The 23,770-nt window shown below is 53.3% G+C and overlaps 1 protein-coding gene across 3 annotated transcripts in view; it reads right to left on the reverse strand.

Moving 5' to 3' along the window:
- RAB11FIP3 (RAB11 family interacting protein 3) overlaps positions 1 to 23,770 on the reverse strand; it is a 71,788-nt gene that overhangs the window by 28,451 nt on the left and 19,567 nt on the right. For 2 of the 3 annotated variants that reach the window (XM_086760010.1, XM_086760011.1), the window contains exons 2-3: positions 21,851 to 21,944; positions 6,718 to 6,809 (exon numbers count right to left, since the gene is read on the reverse strand). In XM_086760010.1, coding sequence (XP_086616136.1) covers positions 6,718 to 6,809; positions 21,851 to 21,944 — 186 coding nt within the window. Of the gene's footprint in view, positions 1 to 6,717; positions 6,810 to 6,922; positions 7,036 to 21,850; positions 21,945 to 23,770 lie in introns of those variants that run through there. The other variant, XM_086760012.1, reaches the window with a different exon arrangement.

Raw genomic sequence — 23,770 nt, forward strand, 5'->3', positions numbered from 1 at the left:
AGAGTCCCACCTGAGTCTGCGTTAATACAACAGCACGCAAAGCCCCAGGGCAGCTCGGCCTCCAGGCGCAGGAGCCCGAAACCCGTACCAGCACCGAGCAATCCCGCACCGGGGGCCATCACCAGCAGCAAGGCACTGACTTCTCAGCCACAATATTTGCCTCTTCCCATGTATTTGGGCAACGTCCGCATTTCCGAGAGGTCAGGGAGCCTGCGCGCAGCCTAGGGTGGAGGCAATTTTCACAACACGGTCTCTGAAGTTGAGTTTAGGGTCTGCTGTGCTCGATAATATCCCTCAAGGCTGGGCAAGAGACCACACTGCATCTGTTGGGGGAAACTAAAAACACCCACTCTCTCTCAAAAAAAATCCAAAACAAAAAAACAACTCAAGGTATCGGACCTTGGGGTCCTCAGCACCCCAAAAGCCTGCAGCCACCATCCCTCCTGGTCCAGCTCCCCCAGAAAGAACCAGGCAGAGAGGATTACGAAGACACCATCACGTGAACAAGGACTCCAGGGAGGAAAGATCGTTCCCAAATAAGCCGCACACGCTGACGTACTCAGTAGGAATACTGCAAGGTGTGGATGCCCAGCCTGCTTCTTCCCAGCACCTCAGGCCCGAGCGCTCCCCAGGCCAGAGATCTGCCTCCCCCTAGAAACCCAACCTCCCTGGTTTCACGTTAGTGCTCCAAACCCACCTGCGGACACATCGCCTCCTCACCCGAGTCAAATCCAGCTCCGGGAGCCGCCGGCTGCTTCTGCGAGGCAGGAGGGAAGCAAAGTCCAGGAGACGCCAGGCGCGAGGCTTACCAACTGGGCACCGCTCCCGAACAGAGCGCCTTTTGTTCGCCACCTCCCGGTCTCCACGATAAGGAGAGGCAAGCCAACGCGCACTTCCCTGCCGTGTGACCGCGGCCCTCCCGGTTCCGCGAACACCAAAATAAAAGCACGCCTTCGGAGCCCCGCTCCAGGTGCACGCGCCTCCTTTTCCTATGAAACCACGGCCAACTCAAAAGGTTAATTTTGAAGAGGACCTGGAGATGGGTCCAGGTCTTATCTCATCCTTCCTGATATTTCTGGTGAATATTTAAGCACTACATGACAAATTCCTTCCTTATAGCCTCAAACAGAAAAAGGAAAAAGCTTGCCTGGCTCACCAGGGGAGCGCTTTGCTACCGATAAGCCATCACGATGGGTGACTCAAACGGCAATTTCTGATACGCGGTGACGGTATCGCCCGTGGAGAAGGGCTGGTGCCTCGGTCACGGGTGATAACTGAGTTTACAAACACACCAATCCCACCGCTGCCCGAGCTCTGGATTGCCCTCAGCCAGCTTTCCGTGAACACCCAGCGGAGCCGGCGCCGCAGGGCGACCCGATCCATGGGATCCTCCCTTCCCCACGGCAGCCACTGGCACACAGGGTCCCTGACAGCACACAGTTTGTAACGTCAAATCAAGAAGTTTTGAGGGTTTTTTTTTCTTGTTCTCCGTTTCCTCTCTACAGAAACTTCCCATACTTCAAACCTCAGTCCCCCTCAGTCCTGCCTGTCTAACACAAACTTATTTCTTTCCGTTACCTTCACAAATCACATTTTCTCATTTTCTCCCGGCTCTCTGCTGGGCCACATCCTCCCTGAAGCACCGTGCCCCGAGCAGAACCTACCACTCAGCAACACTGACTGGAAGCGTCTTGCACCTCGATAACCAGTTGACCTTCTGTCCCGAGTCCAAAAAAAACAAAAAGGAAGGGCTCCTGGTAAGGAGCAGAGCAGTTATGCTTTAACCTGAGCTCTCTCTCTCCCTGGCTCTGCTACCCAAACAAGGAGGTTGCAGCCCTTCTGCTCTCCCAGCTCCTCTGCATGTGCTGCCAGACCTTGGGGAAAGTCTAGCAAGGAGCCCGAAGACAGTAAAACTAATTAGGGAACCCCAATCACCACTGCCAGTTTGACTTTTCACACTCTTACTCTGACACCTTTGCTTCCCTCACAGCTCGGCCCCGCAGCCTCCCAACGCTGCCGTCACCCCGCGTCCCAGCCTGCCAGCTGAAGTCCAGCTCCCACATTTCTCCGTCCCCACGGTTCAAGATAAGGCTTCAAGGTCCGGGTTTTCCAAACTCCTTCTGACTTATTTTGCACCAGACAAACACTCCAGCTGGGATCTTTTCCAACCAGTAAAGAAATTTCTCACCGTAACCCCGAGTTAGAGTCCTGCCTTTCAGGGACATTTGTGCCCGATTTACACTCCCATCCTCTACACAATAGATTCATTCCCTCGGTATTTTCAGGCTTTTTGTCACAAAGTTGTCACCACCAACTGATTCTGGAGTTCAGTCCATCAGTTTTAGTGATCACTGTATTTTCTTGTGCCTAATCAATACAAAGATAACACAGACTTGTTTCCTGCAGCAACGCGCTCCGCAAAAGCGAACGGCACAGGCTGCTCCCTTCACCTCTCCTTGCAAGGGAGCAGAGATGCTTTGGGGACAGCGGGGACGCTGCTCAGGGCTCCGTGTGCTTCCCCAAGGAACGACCAGACAACAAACTGCACCCATCACATTTCAGCCCTGAAGCTCTGACCACCTAGAAGATTTTGAGCGCAGCAGCTGTTTACAACAAAATTAACACCAATTCCAGCAGCAATGTTGAGAGGGATGTGTGATTTTCATTCGGATACGACTGCTTTTGGGTCAACGCTGTGAGGAGAAGCCAGTCCTTCCAGACAGGGGAACAGCACTGGTAAAGGAAGCCTGAGCTGAGGAGTGAAGAGGTGCAGCCTTCACACGCTGTGATCTCCATCTTCCCACCTCCACCAGCATGGCAGAGGACCACAGACCTCCACACCCGTGCTAGGACAATTGGGGAACAGCCCACAAAGTCCCTGGAGGAGCTGGTGAGCTGAACCCCAGGTCCGTCCCGCTGTTGGAAGGCTGCAAAGCTTCACCCTGTCCGTTCAGACTGGCTGGCCTCTGTCAGACAGGAGGAGGAAAAACCTCACCTAACTGCTGGGGATGGCAAGGCAGGTCCACCACCAAGGCAGAAAACACGCACTCCAAACACTCCGTGCTCACCAGGCACAGCTCTCTGCTGCAGTGGAAGACACCGATCTTCCTGGGGAGTCTGTAATAAGAAAAGAGGGCTCGGAAGGTCCACTGGGCCACAAGGAACGACAGCTAACGCCTCCGGGGAATGGCTCCTGCAACACACCGTGCATCCTCAGCAACAGGTTCTGCGTTACCGGCGCGCAGCTGGAACCCTACAAGTCTTCTCATCCCCTTTGCAGAAACTCTGAGCAGCTGGAAAAATCCAGCAACATGGATTTAAATTGCCTCACTTTGATTTTTGCCCTTCGAGAAGCATTAAAATCAATTGTTCCACATGAAAAGAAATTCCAGCTTTAACAGAGGCAACTGCTCTTTCAGCACCCGCCAGCTGTGCCTCCGGATAGGCAGGCTGAAGAGAGCTAGGAGTATCCCTTCCTCCCAAAAATGCCCAAAACCAGACCTGGGACCTCACCAAGGATCGTTTTACTCCTCAAATCCACTCCTGTACAGCTGGTTACTGAACATCCAGCCAGCAGGGACGTGCTGGGGGGGTAAGGCTTGCAGAGTGCCCATGCCTGCCATTCTGAGAAGCCAAAATACTCGCTTTGCGGCTGTGCGCGGCTCGGCGCGATGCGTCTCCTCGGCTGCTACCGAGAGGAGCCACGGCGGCCGCCCAGCAGATGGCAACAGCCCCGTGCAAGGCGGCCAGCACTGCACTGCATCCCCTGCGCCTCTCACCCACACAGGTTTTGGCTGCCCTGGTTTGCACACCTCAAAAAAGGCACAGCGGGCACGAGGAAAGCTAACTCCAAATCCACCTTTCCCCCCACAAAGGTGGCTGCATGAAGCCTCAAAGTTCAGACCTTGCCCCCTTCGAGAGGCTTTTCCACCCTTACTGGAAGAGGTAAGTGCTGGTTCTTCTCTCTGTAGAGCACTTGCTGAAAGCCACCATCTCTGGGTGCTCAGGGCTTTCCACAGATGTTCAGCTGGCTCTGATGACAGCCACCAGAAGAGGGGATGAGTCACCAAGAAGAGCAACCTTATTGACAAAGAGAAGGCATTTTCATTTCGGCTGCTCAAAGCACTTATTTACACTTGTTTGAACAAGCGGTTAGGAGAAAAGCTCTCTGTCAAGGCTCAGCACTTGCAGGAGTCGCACACTCAAGCCACCGCGATTTTGTGCCGTTCAAGGGGGACCAGAGCCAATACTCCAGCAAACACGACTGCTCTCGGTTCCGTGGCACAGCAAACGCAGCACCGCTTCTTCGGCTCACCTTTCGACCGTCCTGTGATGTGACACGTGACGGGAAAAGCCAGCTCCGCTCCCTCAGCCCACGGTCCTGCCAAAGCAAGAGGGGCTCACCGGGGTCTGACGTCCACCAGTCGCATTTTGGGGGCTGAGAAAGAAGCTGTGGTGCTTAGAGAAGCTCTTTAGCTGCCTGGTGGTCCCACGTAGCGGCAAGCGTTGGAGCTGCGCGCTCGCTGTGCGCCAACTTCCCAGGTCTGAAACGGGGACATCTGAGAATGCAAACTGCTTTTTCATGGTATGGGCAACGCCTTCACTTCTGGAAGGGTGCTTTTTCCCCCTCCTCTCTTCCAGGTGAATCCAAGCCAGGTGGAATATATATTGGGAAAAGCCATTTATTCTCTTTTCTCTCTCGATTTCCAGAGCAGCTGCCTGCCGCACCTAACAAAGAAAAACCCGCCGCCAGCCAGCTCTGCCAGGCAGGACAGCACGGTGCTCCGGTGAAAAACACTCATTCGCTGCTCCCAGCAGGTCGCTTTGTACGATGGCTTCTCCATTCCCCCCTCCCTGAAACAGCTCAGGCTTTCCGAGGTACAGCGCTACGGGACATACGGAATAAAACACACGCTGGGAGCTCATGGCTCAGCTAACCAAGAACAAAAACCCACGCGCCTCAAGACAACAATTTATTTTTACACTCACAACGCGGAGCGGTATTTCTCGATCATGTTCTCATTTGCTGAACCTCTACAAACTCCTCGCAGGCTGGAAATTATTTCAAATCATGTATCCAAGACAACAAGGGTAATTCTTCCCTGGCATGTTAAACGTAGACACCGACAGAGCTCTGATCTTTAGATGATTACCCTGAATTCAGGAGAAGAATCCATTTATATCGTTCTGAAAAGGAGATTTCGGAATTCGTCACCTTTTTTCCTTTGGGTCACCTTGTCGTTTCAAGGAAATGACGGCCCAGTAGCAGAAGTATTTCATCCCAGCGGGGTGCACACCCAGCTTGTTGGTATTCCTGCCCAGAATAGCTTGCAGCACTGACAGAGCTCATCTATGTTAAATTAGCCGTTAGAAAACAGCCTTGCTCTGAATCTCCCAAGATTGTCCCTTGACGCAGGTCTGAGAGGCAAAAAAAGCGAAAGCCCTTGCCCCACAAGCACTGCGACACAGGCTATCACAGCCTCTAAATCGCTCAGTCCAGTGGTTAAAAAGCACATTTGTGATCTTGTACAAGATAGAGAATATGAAAACCCAGCTCCCTTCCTACCCCCTTCTACCCAGCTGTCACTGGTTTTTGTAACTATCCTTCAAAGAGGAAAAATAATCTCATACTCAACACATCCTTGAAAGCCTTCTCGGGGAGGAACCCAGGATCTGCGTTTATCCAGGCAGTCCCAAGGGAATAAGGGACTTGCTCAGGGTGACAGCGCAAGTCCCTTGACTTGCCCGAGAACGGGAGCCAGCAAACCGGCTCCCCAGAAAACCCGCACTTGGCTGGGAAATGGGACGATGACCTGGTCGACGATCGAGCACAAGTTGTCATCTGAAGCGATGGACCTGTGCTTCTCACTAACACAGGGAAGACCAGTTGCCCAGCACCCAGTTTACCATTAAGAAACTCGAAGGAAGGGAGCCAGCCTGTCTGTTGGTCTGAAGGCACCTGCTCCAGAGCGGAAGGCACGGAGCAGGAACGGAGGAAGCCAACCAGGTAAAGCCCAAAACCCCCCACACGCAGACGACAGGTCGCCACAACAGCAGCCACCTTTTTAGCTGGGGGGAGCAGATACAGGATGTCACTGCAACATGCTGCTGTGCTAAGGAGCATAGAAGGGACAGGAGGGATGGAGGCCACAGCTTTAACAAAAGGAAAAAGCATCCTCGATCAAGCCCAAGAATAGAGAGAGGGAAAAAATTTTTTAAAAATCTCCATTTTTGCCTTCTGCTCTACCTTTTACTGGTCAAACAGCACCCGGTGCCGACGTCCGAGCGCTCTGCTGTGCCAGGTAGGCTCCTGGCTGGCACATCTCAAAGTCAGGCTGAGGTTCTCCAGCCTCCAGATCTCCAGCAGTGAGACAAACACAGCAGCAGCAGGCACCCCCCCTGCATCGCGAGTGTTTCACCGCAGAAAGGGTCTCCCTCTTTCACCCAGGGCACTGTACTCTGGCATTCTGCAAGCTAAGACAGCACTAGCTGTGGGCTTTTGCTTGAACGCCAATTTTGACTTAAACAGTGCCAAATGCTTGGTGAAAATTCTCCAGGCCAGTCACCTACAGATTAAAGGATCCATCTTTACCACAACTTGTGCATCTCTGAGCCCCACCACAGCAAATGCTCCTCTCCCTCAGCCCAACCCTTCACGCTCACGTCTCACGCCGCGCACAGCTGCCATTTGCGGCGGCTAACAGCGTTCGTACTTGCCTCAAATGTGACGAAGTCGTCGAACTCATCGGGACAGGCCGGGGCTTCCTCCTCAGGGGTGTATCCCATATCATACAAGTGGCTGTCAGGATCTGCAGAGGAAAATAACCAAAGAAAGAGAATCACCAGAAGGAAACGCGCTCCCTCCCAGGACGGCTCTGGGAGACATGGCAGCAGCAGCACAGGAACTTCCTCTTGCACGCACCCGCGCCTTCAGCGTTCAGACAGGACCTCTGCTTCCCGGCATCCCGCTGCCGCCTCGGCTGGAAGGCACCCGGGCCGGCTGCTCCCTGGCAGAGATGCAACCAGGCCCCTCGCTGCTCCGACACGGCTAGCACCCGGATTCATCCCTACCCCGCCATGGCCTCCGTTCCTTTTCCTGGTTTCTTCCCTATCTCCGTTTCCCGCATCCTCTTTTTCTTCTCCCAGAAGGCTTTAATCCCGCTGTGGGCAGGGAACGCAGGAGATCTATGTGTGACAGCCAAGTACCATGGGAACCGCAGAGACAGCAGGCTGCACCGAAGCTTTTATCATCTCCCGCTCCACCCGTGGCCAGCCACCTCAGGAGCCATCCTCACAGGGGGACAGGAAAATAGGAGGTTTTCACGGAGATTTCTTTAAAAAGCCCCCAAATTACTCCTCCCACCCCAAACACCCATCTGCAGCAGAGCGGATCGACGTTTCTCCGAGCCCTTTGACCATAAATTGCCCGCGCTCTCTCAAGCAACAGCTAATGCTTGATCCAGCACACGACCTAGATCCCAGGCTGGAAACACCACAAATCAAGATCAGATGCTGCAGTCCCAAAATAAACAGCAGCCTCAAAACCACACGCCTTGGAGCCGCAAATCTTGCGGCACTAGGTCTGCCTGATGTCCATAAACCCAGCCGGGCAGAGGGAGTCGTTGTCAGCACTCCTAGGAAAGCTCGGCTAACCCGACGGACACCGGCAGCCCACGGGGTGGGAGAAGCTGAGCGCGCGGCACTGAGAAACAAGGTCTCCCCTAACCCGGGGCTGGGGCTCTGGGGGTAAATCAAAACCAGAAGGAAGCCACATTGCTTTTCTAGAAGCTGGCATACGCTGCTGTGCACTACGGCAGGCGGGGTCACGGCTTCAGCAGATGAAAGGTGCTCTTGTTCACAGTTTACAGGATATATTAAGACAACATTCTCCCTCTCCTCAAATGTTACCCCGTCCCCACCCGCACAGCTCCACCCAGGGGTCTGAGCTAAAATCGGGAGGAGTTTTCCCATTAGTTATCCCTGTCCCCATTCCAAAATTCCAACGTTTGCTATCCTCCTTGCTGACAGCAGGGAGGACCGAGGCGATGGGACACAAGAGAGGGAGTCTCACCAAGAGGAGCCTCTGCCTCAAAACCAAGCGGCGCTCCCGAAAGGCCACCCATGTCACATCACCAGAGCAGAAGGGCCAGCCAGCCACGTCCCTTGCTGACTCCAGACCCCTGCTCCCAGAGAGGCGGCTGAGATGCACACGGGAGCATCCGAAGAGCCGGATCAGCTCGCCGGGACACCCCTGTCCTGCGCCCAGCCAGGGCTCTGCCCTGTGGTGCGTCCCACCTGGCGCGAGTCCGGGCGGCAGCTCTGCTCTCCGCAGCCTCCGAGCGCGCCCCCAGCGCGGCGCAAACGCTTCGTCCGCAGCACATCTGAACGCCAGAGCTGACGGCGGCAAGGCTCCGGCCAAACAGCTGCCAGTGCTTCCAGCTGCCTGAACACCCACCGCTGCCAGGCAACCCAGCCAGCCTTACCAGTGCCCACCCTGCAAGGCCTTCTCCAGAGCGGCTGGCAGCACAGGCGGCGGCCCCGGGAGCCGCAGAGCGCCCGAGACAGGCACAGCCTGTTCCCTTCTGCTTATTCCCGTCTTATTTCTTTTCCTCTTCCACCAAGTAGACATGCAAAAGCTTCTTGCTGTTCTACAGACACAGATAACGATATTTATTCCGCTTCTTCCTTCCAAAGGGGCTTGAAAAGGGAGGATTTACAGTCAAGCAAAGGAAAGACCATTTGAGAGGTCACCTGCACCCTTGCTGGTGGCCTGGCCAGCAGAAGCCATGCCCAGGTGACAGCACTCTGTGTCTCCACCTCCCCAAGCTCCACATCAGAGAGCAAAGACGAACACCACCACAAACAAAGGTTGACTTTTCTGCTTGATTCCTTCCCTCCCCCTCCAAAAAAGCCATATGGTGCTCTGTGTATAGGGAGAGTTGCCATGGAGAGCTTGCCTGCAACTCTTCCCGCACAATAGGCTGCTTTAAGCTTCCAAATTCCTGTCCAAAAGAGCCCAAAAAACCCAAGAGACCTTTGCTGCTCAACTGGCACTCCCCATATGAAGAGCTGTTCCCCCTCACCGCACCGTTACAACGCAGGGGGATGGACGGCTGCGGCCACCAGCTGCGGCACCGCACGGCCCCACTCCAGCAGCGCCTGCTGAGCACAAACGCCGTCATTCCCTCTGCTCTCCTCCTAGGACCTCGAAGCCAAGGCCCAGCTCATCTCCTCCTCTCCATGCCCCTCACACCATAAAGCATCCTTTCATCTCTTACACCCACCCCGATTTCATTTGGCCTCTTCCATTCCTCCGCTTTGAGAGTCGATGTGGTCAGCACACTTGGAGTCACCTCTTTCCAACACTGCTCCAAAAATCACAGCTCTTGCCCAGAGACACAGATGTCCCTTTGTCCTCGCACCTGAGTGTCCATGACCAGCCTCTCCCGTGGTTTCGGCTCGCCCTGTCACTCCTGCTGCCTGTCCTGTGACATCCGCGCACAGGCAAAAATCTCGAAGCTACAAATCAGGCTCCAAGAGTCCCTCCAGGGAGCATTACTGCCCAGCAATCTCCCTGTAGAGGCTATAAGCCAAACGCTAGGTCTCTTTTCCAAATTAATTGCTCTAATTTATTGGACTGGAATACACGGGTGGGGCACCAGGCATCTGGATAAAGCTCCAGTTGAATTATCGCAGCAGCGCGGTTTTACCGGGGTGATGTGACTGATGCAGAATTGACAGAAGTAATTGGAACCAGTAGGACCAGGCGCATGGACTACACCATCCAGTGAAGCTGCTGATTTTTAAAGGAAGGAAGAAAGAAAAAACAGATGTAAAAAGCAGATTAAGTCTCCTGTGAGGCTGCTGCAGCATCCTTTTGACACTTTTTCCTCTCCCCGCAGCTTCCTGCTGCCCAGCGTGTGCTCATTCAAACCCCACTGAGAAGATCACCTTCCAAGCTCATCAACAGCGGACACAGCCAGCCGCACGGAGATTTCTCGTGGAGGTAGGGCGTACACGCAGCTAGAGAACAAGCAGGACAGGTCCTGGGCCCTTCACGGGGGTGAACGCGTGCTGAGCTCTCGCAGCGACCAGAGACGCACCCTTCGCCCTCTCGTCGGGCCGACGGGAGGATCGCCGTGCTTCAAAAGGGCTTGGGCGCGCAACAGGAACCCGGGCTTTTCGAGAACCGCCACAGAACGTAGACCTACGGGAGCAGAAGTCCCGGGGTACCGAAGGCTCCTGAAATAGATTCTAAAAACTGCTTTCAGAAACAGGATTTCAGTGAAAAGGCACCTTGAGTGAAGAGCTGCGGGTACAGTAGTGACACACAGGTCAGAAACAGAGCCGGTTTTATCGGCTTCGCACAGGAATGCCCCAGAAAAACAGAGCCTTTCAGAAGTATTTAAGTCAGCTGCCAATGCACGCTGTACATACTGCTGGGAGCCACGGAGCCACAAACCCAGAGTGATGGGAACAGCACGGGTTACGTGCAGCTGGCAGAGCCGAGCTATCCAGCGCGGGAATAAGGCCAGGGACCGGCATGGACGGCACAAACCAAACCAGACGCGAAAAATGCAATACAGAGCCATGGCTGGCTTAAGAGAAGACAACTGATACAGAATCACGGAATGGTTTGGGTGGGAAGGGAGCGTTCAAGCCCACCCAGTCAACCCCCTGCCCGGAGCAGGGACATCTCCAACCAGATCAGGTTGCTCAGAGCCCCGGCCAACCTGGCCTGGAATGTTTCCAGGGATGGGGCATCCACCGCCTCTCTGGGCAACCTGGGCCAGTGCCCCACCACCCTCACAGAAAATAATTTCTTCCTAACACCTAATGTAAATCTCCTCTCTTTCAGTTTAAACCCTGACCCCTCGTCCTGTCACACCAGGCCCTGCTGAAGAGTCTCTCCCCACCTTTCCCACCAGCCCCCTTTAGGCACTGGGAGCCGCTCTCAGGTCTCCCCGGAGCCTCCTCTTCTCCAGACTGAACAGCCCCAGCTCTCTCAGCCTGGCCTCACAGCAGAGCTGCTCCAGCCCTCCCATCATCTGCGTGGCCTCCTCTGGACCCTCTCCAACAGCTCCACGTCCTTCTGATGTTGGGGGCTCCAGAGCTGGACGCAGCGCTGCAGGGGGGTCTCCCCAGAGCGGAGCAGAGGGGCAGAATCCCCTCCCTCGCCCTGCTGCCCACGCTGCTGGGGATGCAGCCCAGGGTGCCGTTGGTTTCTGGGCTGTGAGCGCACATTGCCAGCTCATGTTGAGCTTCTCACCCACCAGCACCCCCAGGTCCTTCTCCTCAGGGCTGCTCTCCATCCCTTCTCCCCAAGCCTGGATTTGTGCCTGGCATTGTCCCCACCCACGTGCAGGACCTTGCCCTTGGCCTGGTTGAACTTCATGAGGTTGGCACGGGCCCACCTCTCCAGCCTGGCCAGGTCAACACAAATATAAACCAAGCTCCCTTACTGAGTAGGCTTACACAACCCTCACCCAAGCCCCTCTTGGCGAACACGCTTGAGCAGTGCTTCATTTCCTGGATTGTTCATGGATTGGTACTCATCACATATTCCTTCTGATCCTCTTCATACAGTCCTCATGCTTTGTTTGGACATACCATCTAAAGATATAATAAAAAGAATCAACTTCATGGCATCCAAGCATTTTGAAAGTATAAATCCAGCTTCCTTCACTTCACCTCAGAGACCAGGTGAGCACTGCTGTGGGATTTGGTATTTTTAATTCTCAGCAACTTGAGCTGTCTTGTTGGTGTGTGCTCGTCAATAAGAGCAGCTCAAACTCCTCCAGGCTTGTGTCAGCCTGGAACAGAGGCTCGCTGTTGGAGGTGTGGAAAGTGAGGAGCCAGACTTGTGGCCACCAGCAAGTGGTTCAGAGCCACTTTGTGATGTACCAGCAGAAAAGGTTGAGAGACTGAGCCGCCGAAATAGCACAAGCCTCCCCAATGAGGAGACCTCCTGATGTCCTCCCTCTCCTTCAAGCCAGCTTCTACTTTCAACAACTTTTTATTTCAGGAAACAAAGTTGGATTTTGCAGCCAACAGCTTTATTCCCCGTTCTGTGAAGAGGCTGAGGCAGGACCTCTTGAAAGACTGCATGCAGCTATAGAAACAGACCATCCTAACTCAGCCTCCCAGAGCACACTCAACATAGATGCAACCTTTGAGATGTCCAGCAGCCAATCTCTTGACAGGCGTTGGAGTATCCCGAGGTAGAAACTCTCCTAGCTGCTCCGCATCCAGCCTGATTCGGGCAGGAGCGCACAGAAGACAAGGGGCACCTCCTCGATCAGGTGGCCCCACAAGCAAAATGAAATTTAAGAGAACCTTGGCTCAGGAGCCTGGATGCACCAGAGCTTTTGACGTTCCAGGTAACACAGTCAGAAACAAAGCAGGTTTTCAGCCCTCTCACATCGGCTGGACGGCACCGTCCCACCACGAAGCATTTCAGCTTTCCACGCCGGCTCCAGCTCAAACCTCCCACATGAAGAAATCAAGCTAACAGTTAAAACCAATTCAAATCTCTGCCCGCAGAAGAACCCATGGCCTGGATGAGAGCACCAAAAGAAGCCCTCTTAACATCTATAGCACTTGCAAATCGTAACATGCAGACATCAGTACTTGTAGGTCACTTGCCGTTTCTGTTCCACCATACCACAAAAGCAGAGGACAACCAGTGCAAAGCTGATGATAAAAAACATTTTGAAGCAATCACCAAGGCCTGGCAAGTCACTTGGATCAGAACCACCCACCCACCTTTGGGCAAAACATGATCTACAGGTGAACTGGGCAAGCTGGAGATCACAGGCTAGGTCCCGACCAGAACTCAGCCTGAGTTTGAGGAGAAACTGGGGAAAGAACACACATAAGAGAAAAAGAGACATTAAACTACACCTGCAGGAAGAATTCTTCCCAATGTGGCATTTCTCAGTCCTTGGAAGCGATGGCTGTGTTGCTCAGAAATGTCCTGTCTGTCACAGGAGCATCAAGCAGCCCAGCTTGCCCTCCTGCTGCTGGCCACAGGAGCCCAGTTTGGGAGTCCCTGTCCTCCAAAGTCCCTTGAAAGCTACGTAGATTAACAGGAAGATGCTCCTTAAGGCTCACATGATCGAACACCCTTCCCTGTTTCTCTCCCTAACTCTCATCACTGCCAAAAAATCCCCTCTGAGATGATCCAAACCAGGCCCCACATATCACTGACAGAGCGCGGAGCTGTACTTTCTTAAAGTGCTTCTGCTCCAGCTGGCTGCTGTAAAAGACGCACTGCCCAAAGAAAAACAAAGTCATGGAGGACAGTCCTGTAAGATTGGGTTTTAATCCTTTTTCCAGCATAAGAGGTTCCCCAAGGCAAGGAGGACTGGGTCAGAGACACTGCACAGGTTGACAGCCATTGTTGTGACGAGGGATTTAATGCAACACTCCAAAACCACAAACTATGCAAGGCAAGCACCAGCAGGGATCATCAGCGCTTCATTGCAAGTTGGATTAATTACTAGGGATATAAACTTTGAAAATTGTCTGAATGAGTTTTAATAAAAGGTTTTGGTAACATTTTATGGGGTAGAAGAGAATCCCTGCCGTTATTTGTGCCTGACTGCTCCCTTGCGGGTGGGAGGAGGACAGCTGAGGAACACGACCGTACTGGATGTGTCAGACCTTTTCAATCCAGAGTAGGAGATCTGAGAAGCGAGGGGCTGAGAGATCACAAACACGATGTTGCCCAGTTCCCACCGCCTCAACAGCAGCGTTTTTATTAGGAGCTGTTGCGTTATCTCTGCTGACCCCCCTGTAAGTGTTGGCTGCATCAGTAAAACCACACACAAATCAAAACAGGCAGCAAAAGCAAGCACGTGGAGAAGCGATAGGAGAAGGTGAGTCGCTGCCTCGGTACAGCGCTGCTTTCAAAGTCCCAAGAGCAGCACGGGAGCAAAGCCACCCTGCCTGGCACACGTTGGGCTGTAACACTTGACAGCAGTCCTCCCCTGCCACCCTGAGGATCTTTAACCGGTGAATTCGGCACTGGTCATCTCCTTAGCGGGAGTCTTTCCTGTCTGAAGGAGAAATAGGCCGCCCAGTGGCCACACAGATTTACAGGAGCCATCAGACTGTACGCACTTGGAATTGACAAAAAGGTCACCAAGGAGAAAGAGACCCGAGGGATGCGTACACCAAGCCAGGAGACACTGCTTGCTACGGGCAGAAGGGGCTGGAGATGCAGGAGTGAGCTGTGGTTAGCCAGAACACCAGGAAAAGGTTTCTCTGGACGTGGGGGACGCCCACCGCAACCAGCCCGCCTGCCGCTCCCACGTCACAGCCCAGCCCAGCAGCTCCGCAGCTCGGATCAGCTTCCCAGCAAAGCCACATCACACGCAGCCTCTCGTGTCTAAGAGCGACACCAGGAAACGCTCAGGAGAAACAAGCTGTTGCCACATCAGCCTGTCACAAGGGTACATTCACGGCACAGTCACAACCCTCCAGGCCCTGACAGAACAGAGCACGGCTCCTGGAGGAGCAAGAGTCATAGGTGAGTAATTATGCCCTCATTAATAACACCAGATTGACTGGATTGCTAACGAGAAACGGTCTGACAGCTCTGGCTTGCCTGCTGGTGCAGAGACAGGAGCACAGGCTACTTACTTGCCTTCACCTAAGCTTGGGAGGCCAGCCCCACCTGATCTCTGCCCAGACATTTCTGGTGAAGAAGGTGACATCCCCCAGCTCCCGGGTTAAGCCGAGCATTAATAATCCCTCACTCCGGAGCCAACATCCAAACCTGAGAAATCAAAACAGGCAGGACCGAAACCACCACCACACCACCACCCGTCTGGAGCCACCAGCCCAGCCCAGCCTCCTCCCACGCGCTCCCGAAACCGCAGGCGAGCCCCAGCTCCCCAAAGCGTTAGCAGCAACAGATGTGGAACAAACCAGCCTACTCCCAGCACAGAAAATAAAACATCCGACGGAGAAATCCTGCGACAGCAGATGGATGAGGAGAAATGGCTATTTTCTAACAGAAGTTGCCTTTGTTTTCTTTTTAGTCATCATCTCCGTAGAAGGGAGTGCGTCAAACGTTGCCCCGAGGCTCTAATAAAACACTGCTCTCTATTTTTGCACTGACCATCTCCCCGAGATGACAGGTAGTCCCTGCAGTGTCTTCTTTTTTTTTTCCTTTGCCAGAGAAATGACTTTTCTTTTGGGTGTCAAAGTTAGGCCTTTCATGTGAAAGTTAAACTCACCCCAGCTTGCCTTTATCAGGCCACAGGGAAGTCCCTCCGCTCCGTAATCTGCTGTGACTTGCAGGAGATCTGGCCACAGTAATGGTTTCCCCACACAAGGAATTGTGTGCAAACGGCGATGCTTTGGGGATTTCATCCCAGGACGGCTGCTGGCCACGCGAGTAAGAGCGGGGCAGCTTTGCAGGGCTACGAACCAGATCTCCCTTGGACCGCAGCCTGTTACGCTCCACGACGGCGACTGGACGCAGCAAGATTTCTCTGGTGTATGCTTCAAAATATTCATAAAGAAAGACTTCCCAAAAACGGGAGAGATCCTGTGCCTATCTCCTGTTCCCTGGCACCCCGAGGGCTGCTGAGCAGTTTTTACGGCAGCACATTTGAGTAACTCCCTGCAGTCCTCATCCCAGAGCTGCAGGGAGGCCTACGGACACAGCTTCTCCAACATTTCTGCACTTCTCCCGAAAGTAGGTCAATGCAGTATGTCATCTGCCAGGCTGCTTTTGGGAAGCCGCGCTCCCCGCTCCGGCACGGCGCGCGTGGAACGGGCCAGCCTCCTCCCTGATGTAACCCTTCACCCAGCTGCCAAGTTGGAAAAATGAATACAACCAATTGTCTACGTAAATTAAAAGAGAAAAGCAAACCACAAAAAGCCACGGTGAGCCCGAAGTGCCCCCTGCCCCCCAGCATCCCAGTCCTTTCCCTCGCATGTTACAGCGGAAATAAATACTGACTTCAAAGAGCTTGAGAGCCACGCGGGCTGCGCGGTTCTGCGCCCCGAAGCTCGGCAGCGGGACAGGTTTCCCAGCTGAGGAGCATCTCCCCGCCTCCCCAGCCACCGCTCCCGCTTTGAAGGGGGCCAGGCAGTTCCTCCCGCTCACCCGAATCTCCCTGCTTACGCCAACACGGGGAAAGTCTGCAGCCAGAGTTGACCTGGCGGGATCCTGGCAGCTGCACGGCTGGAGATAAACAGTTTTGGGGGTGGCGGTTTTGTTCCTGGTTTGGCTTTGAAGAAGTTTATATCCTCCCAGTTGAGCCAGTTTGGAGTTATCTTTTTCACTGCGAAAGTATTCCAAAACAGGAGGATAAGGGTGTGCATCCCGAACGCCACGCACCGACCTCCTACCCCGGAGGAAGCAGAGCTGCTCCCTGCCCCACACCGGCTGCGGGTGAGCCGAGGAGCGTCCTCGCCCTCCAGCCAGGCAGCAGCGATACGGGAGCCACGGCGGGGGTACAAGCAACTGAAAACCAAGCGTGAAGAACAAAGCTACACGTGGAAAGCCAGGTGTCCAAGCGGTATGGCTGTCCCCTTGTTTCAAGGGGATCTGGCAACAGGACATCCCAGAAAGCATCCCTCCCTTCGAGGCCGGGCTAGCACTGCCTACGCTGTACAACGTTTTGTAGGGGAGCAGAAAACGGACTTTTGGGGATTGCGGGAGCAGAAAATTGACTCTTCCTCCCCAAAGACAACTGTGTGACGTGGGCTGGAGGAAGCCCGTGCCACCTGCCCTGAGTCCTCCCCTCGCTTCGGAGCAGCCTCTCAGGATGAAAGTTGGGCTGGGCTCAGTGGTTTTCAAAACACGTGTTTAAGCACTATTATTTAAAAAACAAAACAAAACAAAAAAAAACCCAAAAAACAAAAACATCCAAGTTCAGCACTTCCAAGAAAGGCTTGGCTGCCTCTGTCCCTAGCAGAGGGGGTCACAGACAACGAGCAGCTGGACTCTAAACTTAACAAGCACAGTAACAGTGCTACGAGCGTCCCTCTGCATCACAGGGATGAGAACTCGATCTACAAAGAACAGCACTACAAAGAACAGCAGAGGGATTTTTTTTTTTTCCCTTCAAGTATACATGTAAATTTTAAACCGACATTTAAGTCTTCATTCTTTTCAGGGGCAGAATTAACACTCATCTTCATAAACCCCTTATTTCAACAAGCAGTACATACGGCAGAGCAGAGCAGGATGTGATGCAAAAAAAATGCAGAAGCCATAATCAAAGCAATTCTGGTTTTATTCTCGCTCATGAATCAATCTTGATTTCCTATTCACGGCAGCCCCTGAACGGCAGCTGTACACAAAGAGGCATCTGTCCTACCTTCAGCCATCAAACGAGCTGTCCCCCGAACCGGTGATGCTTTAGCCAGGGTTAGGAACAGGCAAGATCAGTGGGCAAGTCTTCACTGCAGCAATGCTGCATGAATAAAGAGATCAGCAGATCTGATGAGGACGTAGGAAGTGCTCATCCCAGTGCCAGATACTCACCGAGTTTAGTCAAACCTGCACGCAAGCTCTCCTTCCATCTGCTAAGCGCCAGTGAAGCCTTCCCTTTTAAAAAGCAAACACCTTGAATATTAAATTGGGCCAGGGTACCCCCATTGAGAAAGCTGCTTAGATGTCAGCAGTAATTTGTTGCAAATACCGACGTATTTCCAGCATCAGCCTGGAAGGGAGACCACTGATGATGCACACAGAAACAGCCTCAGAAATAATGACTGGATTGGGAGCGTGTAAGGGAATGTAAGCTTTGGCTTCTGGAATTATCCCCGTGCAAGGAAAGCTTCCATTCTGTGTAGCGAAAGCCATCTGCAATGCAGATCCTACAGAGGGGAAAAAAAGCTACACACGAACCGAAGCAGTGGTTTACATTACCAGACGGAGCCAGATATCCAACACACGCCTTCCAACGCTCCGCAGGGGCACAGCGGATCCGTGTCACCAGGGCAGCAGCCGGCCTGGCTTCTCCAGAAATCAATTCAGAGCCACCGCCTGCTACCTAGCGGGCTCCTAAAAGCGCCGAGTGGTCCAGGGCAGCCAGAGCTGCGATCTGAGACGTCACCTACGCACGCTCCGAGACGTCGGATGAGCAAGCAAGCAGCGCAGCCGCGGGAGCGGGGAACGGTGCCGTGCTCCCCTTGCAACGAGACTGCAGAGCACAACCTGCACGTGGGGTGAGCAACGCGGGGACGGGTACTCAGACACCTGCTGCTGAGAACTGATGCGCAGCTCCCTCTTGCCTGTAGGCTTTTAAGATGTAACACTCACTGCCTTCCTCCCGAGGGAGGGCTGGACACGTGCTTTTTTTTCAGGAAATTCCCAAACTGGCATTCAGCTGCCAGGAGCACACCAACCGTTTTCGGGACACGTAATGCCAGTTGCAGAAATCATGGCCTCTGCTCCAAGGATATGCCCATCAAAATCCCCCCAGGGCCGCTCTCCGCAGCCAACCAACGCAGCCTCACAAAGACTCCGACAGACTCCAGTTCAGGCTGCTGCCAGTCCCAATTAGCAGCAGCACAGCGCTTTTACACCGGCTCTTTGCCCGCGCGCTGCCAAAGCACGCCAGCCAGCCCAGCCGAAGCCCTGACCGCCAGCCAGCCCTTCATCTGCTATGCGACACCCTGCCCTGCACCCGCCCCAGCCCTGCCTTGCTCCGTGCTTTTCCCTTCAGCCTGTCCTTTGGAAACCTCTCAAACGCCTTGGGTGAGCTGAACGCGCTCCTCCCGCTGAATTCCTCTTATTCAGCCCCACAGGGGTATCTCCGCTGAGCCCTGGCTCATTTCTTCAGCCGACTCCTGAACCAGCGACCCCTCGAAGGTGGCGCTGCCAGGGGTCTCCCCCAGTCCCATCCCCGGCCCTCTGCGGCCGTCCCCGCAAATGGGAACTGGGTTATAGCTTCCAGGTTTGGGTGTTGGCTCTGGAGCAGTATTTTCCGTCTTCCCAAATCCAAAGAGCTTTTAGTCGAAGCATTTGAATAAAAGATTTGACTATTTCCATCCTCAGCCCTTCCCGAGCTCAGGAACACACGGATTTCTCAGTGGGTGCGCTGTCTGCTCTCAGCACACAGGGGCCCCTTTGCTCAGGGACCAGAAGCCAAGGCAGAAGGGACGGAGAAGGCCACGAGCTCCAGGAACGCTCCTTCCCCTGCCCAACATGCACAACCCCTCCTAGCTGTTTCCTACAGAGAAGACCCTGCAGGGGCTGGAGCTTCTAAGCACGATGAATGCAGCAGTGACACCGGCTCCCCATTTCTTTTCCCCTTAGACCAGAAAGGTGTCCTGTTGACGGCGCTGAGGGTAGCCAGGTACGGCAGGTTTTCCTCTGGCTGTGGATTCCCCAGGCATTACACACCTGATCTTGCTCCTTTAAGCACGCTCTGTAACATACCCTCCTCCTTGAAATCAGTATCATTAGCCTCCACTACATTATCAGCTTCTCAAGTTTTACACCACCGAGCTGTAAAACTCCACTTTTCCGAGTCATTTATCATCGCCGACTCGCCGCTGTTTTCCACAGCTTCCCCCTGTGTTTTGCTACTTACATATCGCAGGACTGGCCAGTCCTCCCAGCACCATTCACACAAACTTCAAAAGCAGGCGAACTGCACGCCTGGCGGAGCAGGGGGAGGACGAGTGTCCCGGCAGCCACCCCACCCCACGAGCAGGGAGGGCCGGGATGGGTTCTGAGGAGCTGAATCTGTCCCAGCAGCACCCCTGAGCCTTTCCTATTTAGCCTTCTCTTTGGGAAGGGTGGAAGATAAGCCACAAGTGGCTAAATCAGAGTCTCAAATCCAGCTTCTGCAGCATGCAAGTCGCTTTCTCTCCCCCCCCATGATCAGGATTACCTGGCGAGACAAAGACTACAGCAGCAAAGAGACCGGAATTGTTTCACGGCCGCGGAGAGGTCGCATCGTGGCTTTCGGTGCTGCCTGGTGCTCTGCTCCACGCCGAAGGGAGAGACGAGTTCAAGGCGTTCCAGATCAGCACGTTCCCCAGCCAGTACCTCAAACAGCTGGCACAGGAGGAGGACCGAGGAGGTTAGGATCCTCCTTGGACGGAAAGGCCAACTGAACACGAAAGCAGTTGTAAGAAAAGCAGCTGACTGGGCAAGTTTTGCTCATTTTGCAACTGCACCTTCAGTTTGCCAAGCTAGACTGTAAGAGCTCGAGTAAAGTCACTGCTGTTCTCCTACCTAGGGTCTCCAAGAGAGGGGGGAGAGGGGATGAGAAGCAGAGCACCTTCAGAATTAAACCCTCACCTCCATTAAGGCAGAGACTGCAAGGTACGAGCTTACATCAGGTGTCACTTCAGCGCCTGACCAAAAAGAGTACCAGGAAATGCAACACAACTCTCTCTGGCTAAAACCAAGCCCAGCTAATTAACAAAACCTTGTTAAAAGGGACACCCAGCACCGAGCATAACCTCCTGTTTCTTTACAAAGGGATGACGAATATTGACGGGCTCAGCAGCAGCAAATCCTCAGGATGGCTTCAATATGAGCCACTGCTCAGCTGGTGAGACGCAAAGGAACTCTCCTGTACCCTGTCCTGGTTTCTTTTGTAACTCTTTAACGCCAGGCAATGCCAGAGAGCTCTGCCTCTCTTAACCGCTGTAATAAACACACACCAATCTCTTTCAAGTTTAATAAATAGAGACCCTAAAAGCTTTGTCTGGATCTGCTTTTTCCATTCAATTAATACAACACAATACCAGAGCAATGAATTATTGAAGAGAAATACAAGCCAGAGCTTTCACAAGCGCGCTCCACTCCGACAGCAATTTATTACAAATTAATAGCGTGCTGCATTTCCTCCCGCATCACCAGAGCTGGGAATCAGCTGCACCATCCAGCTCCACCGGCCACCGGAGCTTCGGAGCTGCCGTAAAACGCTACAGTCCTGAGCGCAAACGAACTGGGGAGGGAGAGGAAGGAATAGGAGTGATGGCAACCGACAGAAAATAGAAGTCGCTTCTACTTCGAGGGTTTTCTACTCATGGAAATTTGTATAGGAATAATTGGTCTTCTCACATCTCTGCTTGTATCAGCGCTCAGGAGCGTGCTCAGCGCGCGGCGCTGACAACACGGTGCGTGCTCACCGCTGCATGAAAGCAACGCGGCAGTTTAAGACAGCAGTTCACACTGCTGTGAACAGAGTGGATCCATGTGCGAGTATGAGAATCCACATCCACGCAGCTGAAATGACACCTGCTCAGCAGGCGGCTCCCAATATTTTTCACACCCTGCCCTTAACACGCTTGCCCCAAAATGACCCCGTGACACCCTCATCAGAGACGAACCCCGAATTGAAAAAGCAACGCCCTTTCTTCAGCAAAGAAGTTCAAACACCAGCCAGCCAGAAAGACACTTCATGTTCCACCCAGCCATTGCTCCAGAAATACTCGCAGCAAGAGCGACATGGGGATTGTCACACCCCGCAGCAGACAGGCTCCTCCAGCAGCACGTCAGCCGAGAGTGGCTCCTCTCTCAGCGCAGCAAATCCCCACAAAACCACAGGTGAGAGCAGACACCGCACCAGAAGGGATCTTCCCTCCACGGCTTTTCTGTTTCCAATGCACATTTAGGAAGGGACTTTCCTGATAAACAGGAAAGCGTGCAACCACCACCACAACCGCTGTCCCACCTTTTTCAACGCCATTACTAAATGCACCCAGCCCGTCCCCGTTCCTCTCTGCCCAGTGCAGAGCAGTGACTTCCAGAAACCAAACCCAGTTTGCTTGCACCAAGCGGCTTCTCAGCTCAGTTTACCCCTGCGGTGCTAAATTCAGTGTCTCCCTGTCCTCCCTCGCAGCACGGCAGCGCGCTCACCTCCATTTTTGATGGCTCTGATCCCCCGATGGAAATCTTCGAAGCTGATGACTCCAAGCCCACTCGGATCGAGGTACTTCGTTAGGTCCTTCACCTGCAACCACAAAAGCAGCGTTACCCACAGAGCCCTCCGGGGAGACAGCATCTTCCCTCAGAGAAGCACCCTGTAATGAATTTTAGCTCCTAACAAGAAAGATTTGAGCTAATAGAGGTGAATTTCTTCAGCTGACGTCAAACTGTGGCCGTTCTCCTTGAAGGGAGACAAGTAATACATAAGTAATCAGGACAGAAGGATTAATTAGCACTTGGCTGCTGCTGAAACTATTGCTTAGTTTTGAAACATAGGTTAGGGCAATATTTCTTGCCATGTGGTTCTTCTCTGACAGGGATTTGTTTATTTTTATGGTTTTTTTAAAGATGTCTTATCTTAATTGGGAAAACTCAATAGCAGACTGCCCAGTAGGAGGGCCCAATTAAGAGGATTCAGTGATAACGAACTGCTCCACGTTACAAATTCAGGCCATGTGATTGAAACATTTTCACAATTAGACAGTGCCTGAGGGGGAAGGAACCACGTCAGCTAGCGAGCATCGGGATGCGGGTGAGACCTGGAGAGGACGATCCGGACTCTTCACGCAGAGCAGGCTACAGTTTGAGGACAAAACCACGGTCACTCCTCATGCTCCAAACAAAGCCTTCAGAAAGGTGCACTTGGTTCCTCCTTCCCAGTCTGCCACAAGCCTCCCCTCCAGAAAACCCTTTACATCAGTGATGCTTCTCGAGTTAAGACAGTCAGACATTTTTTCCACTTTAAAAAAAAATTAAAAATAAAAATGCTGAGCCTCAGTTGAAGAGGCATTGAGGCACCTTTGTCTATTTTAGAGCCGCATCCTTCAGCGGAGAAATGAGCCCAGGAGGAAGCAGGGTGTAAGAGGTGAAAAAGGAATTTCACAATTAGCTCCGTGCTCAAAAGCTGCCCGCGCGGCTGCCCTCGCCCTGCCAAACACATCGACCTCTCCTCCTCCTCCTCTGGTGTTGACACACAGGAGGAAGGCTTCAGGGCTACATTTGTTCAGCTTCCATAAGCACAACAGGTTGCCTTTGACTCACTTGGGCAGTCTCTCAGTTTTCATTTGTTCTTGGGGAAAAAGGCGGTGAATCACCAAACCTCTCCTTCCAGGAAAGGAAACCTCGCATCTGAACGGAGACTTAACATCTGCGGAGGACCACCAAGGCCAGCCGCGGTGCTCAGCGCTGCCCGACTCATTACACATCAGCAGGGGGGTTTGTTTGCTTTCTGGTTTGTTTTTCTTAAACCCAGGTTTGTGTTCGTACAGGAAAAATCACACCCACCGCACGCTCAGAGCTGCTCACCTGCGTGCCCACGTGGTTCTAACGCGTCTGGGGGAGGCAGGAGATGTCTCCGCTTCGGACATCCCGCCTCCTCACAACAGCAGTGAGCACACTGCTGGTGTAGAGGAAACCACAGGGCTGAGATCATAAAAAAAGCCCCGAAACAGCTCAGCTGTGCCTCTCTGGGGCTGCCACGAGAGAAAGCCCCGAGCCCCAGTGCAGCGCAGGCTTGCCTGCCTGCTGGCTTCCACCGTCCTGAACGGAAGGAGGCAAACACAGGCATCTTTTCCAGTTTTCTTGGGGAACTTTTTCGGCAGACAGATAACAAAACCGCTCAACTCACACTGCACACATCGACTTGGATGAGTCAGGTTCCTTGGACGTTAAACAAAGGCATTTCAGACTAATAAAAACAACTCTGAGGAATGTGTCGGTTCCAGTGAACACATCTGGCAGCCTCTTTGAGTGCAAAAGCTGCAGCTTAATTTGTTATCAGTACATAGATAACAGAAATGCAAATGACATTTAATCAGACTCGATAAGCCTGTAAGTGGTTATCACAGCACA

The sequence above is a fragment of the Chlamydotis macqueenii genome, chromosome 15 (genome assembly GCF_036417535.1).
Source record: "Chlamydotis macqueenii isolate bChlMac1 chromosome 15, bChlMac1.mat, whole genome shotgun sequence".
NCBI lineage: Eukaryota > Metazoa > Chordata > Aves > Otidiformes > Otididae > Chlamydotis > Chlamydotis macqueenii.